The sequence below is a fragment of the Hippocampus comes genome, unplaced genomic scaffold (assembly GCF_001891065.2).
Source record: "Hippocampus comes isolate QL1 unplaced genomic scaffold, H_comes_QL1_v1.1 scaffold82, whole genome shotgun sequence".
NCBI classification, from domain to species: domain Eukaryota; kingdom Metazoa; phylum Chordata; class Actinopteri; order Syngnathiformes; family Syngnathidae; genus Hippocampus; species Hippocampus comes.
Window position 1 is genome coordinate 1,228,641 of NW_017805135.1, and position 5,963 is coordinate 1,234,603.

A 5,963-nucleotide genomic window follows, 5' to 3' on the forward strand; every position below is an offset into this window, starting at 1 on the left:
CCAAGGGGCGAAACATGAGCATGGAGAAAACATGTTTAGCGATTCCGTGAAGACAACAAGAGCTCGGCCACCATCCCGCCGGTGTCACGTGAGGTCCTTGACAAGACGGATGGCTACCCGGGCTTTGGTGTTTTGCCCACTCGGGCCTATAATGTGACAGGACATCTCATCGGGGATAAAAAAACGACCTTGCGCTGACACATTGGGTGCATCGCCTTCAGAGGATGTGATCCTCACAGGCTAGCAGTGCAAATTTCCCCGCCATGGGTGTGTGTGCCGGCGTGTGTGTGTGTGTGTGCGGTCTCTGTATTCTGTTTGGGAGGCCACACATGAATACCTCGTATAAAATTCATACTTGGCGTCATCTTGTGGCATCTTGGTTCTGCTCCATCATGTTGATGTGAGCGGAGGAGCTTCTGTTATACTAGCCAAAGTCCTTTCGAATAGAAAAGTGGTGCCTTTCCGCCATCTTGTGGTATCAATCGGCACAATTATTTGTGACTAGAGGGGTCTTCTTGTGCTCTAAATTGCCGTTGCTGTTCATTATTTAAAGCAATTTTAAAGCATTTATAAAATGTATTTTTAGTGGGTTGACGGAACACTACATTTTCTTTCATGTTCCCGAAAACAACAACAAAAAACAACAAAAAAACACATGCATCTAACTTGTCTTGATGTTTCCATCAATTTTCTTCAACTTCATAAAAAAACAAAGGAAGAGATTTTTGCTCACTAGTAAAGTGTGAATGTGGGGTTTTTTTTGTTATTGTTTATTTTTTGTTGTTTTTTACCAAATCAGAACGAGCTGGACGAGACCCAGATTCAGCAGGCGGGCGACGACGTGGTCCTCCCCACCGAGCTGGCCAAGATGATCGCCGAAGACAACCAGGAGGAGGCGCACAAGCAGTCGGTGCTGGGCCAGCTGTCCAACCTGCAGAACGTCGACATGGACCAGCTCAAGGACAAGGCCCAGGCCACGCTGGAGGACCTCAAGAAGCAGACAGAGAACTGCAGCCTCATGTGATGTCAGGAAACAAAGATTGCTCACAGGCGGAGCTTCTTGGAAGGAGGAAGTAGCAGCCTAAGTGTTTGTTCGCGTCGCGCACCAATTTCAAATCCTGTTACGGTTTAAAACAACTATTTTGCTCTTGATTGTTTTGATTATTATTTATTAGCATTCGTGTATTGGAACATTGCTTTGTCAGGTTTTTTTTTTTTTTTTTTTAACATTCGTGTATTGGAACGTTGCTTTGTCAGATTTTTTTTTTTTTTAAACACAATCTATGAGAAGTTAATGCCCTGTACCAATTTTTCGTACACTGACACTGACGTACGAACCCAAATGATATGATACTTAAAGGGCGGAGCCAGACACACAGCCGAACACTGATTCGTTGACAGAAAAGATTCACAGGAAATATCTATTTCTTTGATCTTTTGTGGGTCGTTTACAAAAACAAACCAAAACAGTTTTTGGTACCTTGGAGGTATGGGACCAATGTTTCAATCAAAAACGGTGTCGTGTGAACAGTTCCCGAAGCTCTCTGCTCCGTTTTCCAGAAGCTCTTCCTCTGAGAAACCGATGGTCTGTGTCAGTCAAGTCCTTCCTTTTTCGCTGCTAAACTCAGAGAATTCCAACATAAGATGGAAATCCGCATCATCAAGAGCTAATTTGATTTCGCTGACAAAGCCATCCCGTTTAGGAGTACAGTATACTGTATTAAATTTGGGCACTCGCTGTGGCTTTTTGCAGGGATAAGCATTTGAAAAGCACAAAAATGGCAACGTTAAGTAAGACTTTGTCCGATTTTAGTATCTACTACTACCTGGAAGCTACAGTTAACATTAAGCCTTTTTAATGTTTTTTTGTTTTGTTTCGTTTTGTTTTTGAATAATTTATTTTCACGTTAATAACCTATGACGTCTGAGAAAATAAGCCATGTGTCAATTTAGGGACGTTACTGAGTGCAATACATGGGTGTAAAGACATAGCTCCCCAAAATTTTCCCAAAATGAGCCATCACCACCGAGTGGGAAAGCCTTGTCTTTGTGCTGAACATGGAAGTGTCATGAAAAATACTCGAAAATAATACGTAAAACGCTGCTAAAAAAAGTACACATGTAAATGCTTTTAGAGGCCAAAGCGCGACATGTGAGAATATTTGTGTCCTCATAACGGCAATATTTTATGTTGTGTGTACGCGCCGAGCTCATTGTGTGGTGCCGTTTTGTGCCAGTGGATTAGCTGTCGTCAAGTCGAGTGGTGTCCTCGTGAACCTTGTTAGCGCTAATGCTAACACCGTGGCCATCATGGTGTCATTTTCGGAGGGGTCCGATTGTTGTATTGGTGTTTGTGGACTTTTTGTGTAGCCATGGCAATATATACGCTTCTCTGTACCACTTTACAACAGGGGTACCCTTATTCACGTGTCAATAATGCAACCATAAAGCCTTTTCAGTCATAAGCCGTTGATCAGTGTTGCTCACTATTTTGAGAGATGATGCTATTAGCATACTTCAGTGTGGACTCACAACCTTCAGCCAAGCCTAAAACCGAACCTACAACTGTAGGTTGACTCTGACCTCAACCTACACTAACCGCAACATAAGCAGCATCTGTTTATGAAGTCTTATATGAAGTATAACGGGTTCAGAAACTAATGAATAATTGTCCATGCTACCCTTACTGTAAAAGTGGTACTCACCTCACAAACCTGCGTTGCTTTGCCAAATTTCTTTTCTGTGCTTTTAGCTTTTTTTTGTTTTTTTGCAAATAAACTGGTGTGTATGTGTGTGTTTGTTAAAAGCAAATGTGTTATCCAGTTGCATTGAGGGACAGCGCTTTATGGACAATAATATTGTGACTGTTGGAAATGTTCCTTTCCACCAAATTCAACAGAGCACACCATTATGGCTCTGGCTTTATGCAGTGGGATGTCCAAATTGGTTAAACCATCAATCAAAGGGTGTGTCTCAATATTTTTGTCCGTCAAATGAATGAATGGATGGACGCTGGGGAAATCCTCATTGCGCTGGTTCTTGTCACGTGATGGTGATAGACCAGTAGATGTTCATCATGAAAAATACAAGAAAAAGTAGCAATAAGTTTTTTTTTGTTTGTTTGTTTTTGTTTTTTTAATATTGCTACTCGGACGTATCTACTGTAATAATAATAACAGTATTAATAATCATAATAATAAGAATAATAAAGGGGGAAGCGAAGCCATAAGAAACGAGACTTGCTTGCTTTGTATAAGTGTGTTTTGTCTTTCTCATCAAATATTTCTGTCATTCTGTCTCTGACGGGACTTTCAATTGCAATAAACATATTTTTGGATAATGTTCTTCATTTGTGTGTCATTTAGCGGTTTTCCGAGTAATCTCATGTGTCACAGAGCCTAATTCAAAGGGGTGAAATCATTTTGCAATTTAAGACAATTAGAGACCGGAACTGCATTCTCACTAATGAACAGCAGGGGGACACAACCGTTTACCAAAAAAACCCGATGTATTTCAACTTCTCGTTTGATTTCAATGCTCAAATTATAATCCCCATTGCACATCGTTGTTCAAATCAGTGTTTCTCAAATTTTGTTAACCCAGGGCGTGTATTTTACATTACAAAAATGTCATGGCACACAACCAAACAAGCTACAGAGCTACAAGCTATTCCGTGTAAAATCCAGGCCTGTTCAATTGAAAACACAAATGATATACTCACAGGAAGCCATGACTTAATCTTTCGTGTGAATGGCAGTAGATGGATACATAGTTTTATTGTAGCTCTCAAAACAGCATTTAAAGGGCCGGGGGTGCAGTTTTAAAACTCTGATCAAGATTTGAACGTAGCCTTACTGCAATCTCCAATTATATTTGGTGTTTCCTAAAATACCAAAGGCAGGTTCATCGAAGAATAATTTGACCTCAACATTTATGAAAACTCGAAACTGCTCTCAGTTAAAAAACAAACAAACACTTGTGAAGTGAAGACGAAATCATTTTGGAGGTTTAGAAAAACCCATCAATTAAGGTTTTTGATGGTTGTTTGATATTTACAAAAATACGCATTTTGTTGCTTTTCTGTGCTCCCCCTACCACAAAAAAAAAGGCCAAAGTCGAGTCACGTTGTTATGTTAGCGCATACTATTCTGTATCCAAGACTGTTGATCTGTCGGTTTGCACTCTTCAACCTGGCATACATTTTGTGCAAACTGCCAGGCCCTCCCAGTGGCAGACAAACATGAAAATGTAGCCCCCTCGCCCCCCCCAAAAAATAATCAAGTTAATCAGCATGTGAATGGCAGTAAAGCCTGAGCTATTGCTAGTTTTCAAGTGCAGTGTGAAAGGGGAGAGCTGTAAATTATATTGCTGCGGAAGGCCCTCTCCATTGATGGACGTGTTGCATGAACAGACCACCTTGTGGGGAGAACTGGGCCGACGCATGGCCAATCGGACACAATGGCTGTGAAACGGGCCAGAAAATACCATTCTACAAGGCTGAGGAATGTGTGACAGCAATGGGGGAGTGAGAGAGAGAGAGAGAGAGAGAGAGAGAGAGGAGGGTGGGGGTGACAATTAGAGATTCTCAAAGTGAAGACCCTTAGCGATGAGGCCATCACGAAGGTTTCGTCAGACGTTTTTTTTTTCTTCTCCTTGGTATTTAGTCTAACTAAGCAATACGTAGGATACTGACTTCTGAATGAACAGACAGATGTTTATGTTCAGTGGTGGAAAGTTGAAATAGCTTGTCGCTGTCCTCAAGCAAAATTTTCAGCGAGCTGTACTTTAGTATGTATGTTTGAGCAGACATTTTTACATTTTGTGTGTACTGTATCATGTGAATGAACGGACATGACTGTGCAGGCTCGAAGTGGCCTATATGGAGCCCCTGTGAAAATTACGCGTGGGCTAGTTGAAAGCAGCAAGGTATTTTCGTGCCTCTACCGTGCACTTTCAGTCGCTATTCTGGCTGATAAAACAGACTAAATATGTCACACACATTCTTTCAATTTATTAGACCGTCTGTTGAAAATCAGCAAGTGTGATACGACATGTATGAAGATAGACAAACAGCAATGTTTCGTGCGAGGGCGCCACCTACTGCCTGCGTCGGCAATTAACGTGTGCATGGTTGAGTGAGGCACGAAAGTGCGATGCCTCCGTTCCCTTCGCGCCGTGAATTTGAAAGCAGTCAATATGCTAATTTGATTATTTTATTCATTTTAATGATGAACTAATTGACATTATTGGCTTGAAGAAGCAAACATCAAATCACGTAAAGCATGGACCAGAGAACTAACATCATAAATTGTTTGCATATTGCACGTGCATGTACGGGACTGTTTTGACATGATCACAGTGCGCATTTGAACAGACAAACATGTTTTGTAGACAAACGCTGAGTTTACGCGCATACGTGGACACACACACACACACACACACACAAACACACACGCACAGTTAAGTACTTTCGTCTTTTATACAAATAAGATTGTGCAGGTGTACCCAGTTTTGCTGCCTGTGCATATTTGAATGATGTTACGTTAATTTTCGAGTGTTTTCATGTGTTATTCGGCCGTGCACTTGTTGGGGGTGGTGCAAAGGGGGGGGGGGGGGTTGCTTGACACCCGGTCCAAGCCTATCATGGCTGGTTGTGCGATTACGTGGACACACACACACACACAAACACACACGCACGCTTAAGTACTTTCGTCTTTGATACAAATAAGATTGTGCAGGTGTACCCAGTTTTGCGACTCAATGGCGGCCAATCAGCTGCCGGGAGAAAAATGTGTGTGCGCGTGTGCGTGTGCGTGTGTCGAGAGAGAGAGAGAGAGAGAGCCTATTTGAATGATGTTGTTCCTTTTTATTTTCCGAGTGTTTTCATGTGTTATTCGGCTGTGCACTTGTTGGGGGTGGTGCAAGGGCGGGGGGGTTGCTTGACACCCGGTCCAAGCCTATCA

General features: G+C 42.0%; 1 protein-coding gene across 1 annotated transcript in view; it reads left to right on the forward strand.

Moving 5' to 3' along the window:
* Window positions 1-3,344, forward strand: part of cplx3b (complexin 3b) — a 10,802-nt gene extending 7,458 nt beyond the window's left edge. Inside the window, exons 3-4 of the mRNA XM_019866797.1 lie at window positions 800-1,205; window positions 1,258-3,344. Of these exons, the coding sequence (XP_019722356.1) occupies window positions 800-1,024 (225 nt within the window). The 3' untranslated portion in view covers window positions 1,025-1,205; window positions 1,258-3,344. The remainder of the gene's footprint in view (window positions 1-799; window positions 1,206-1,257) is intronic.
* Window positions 3,345-5,963: the final 2,619 nt, after the last annotated feature.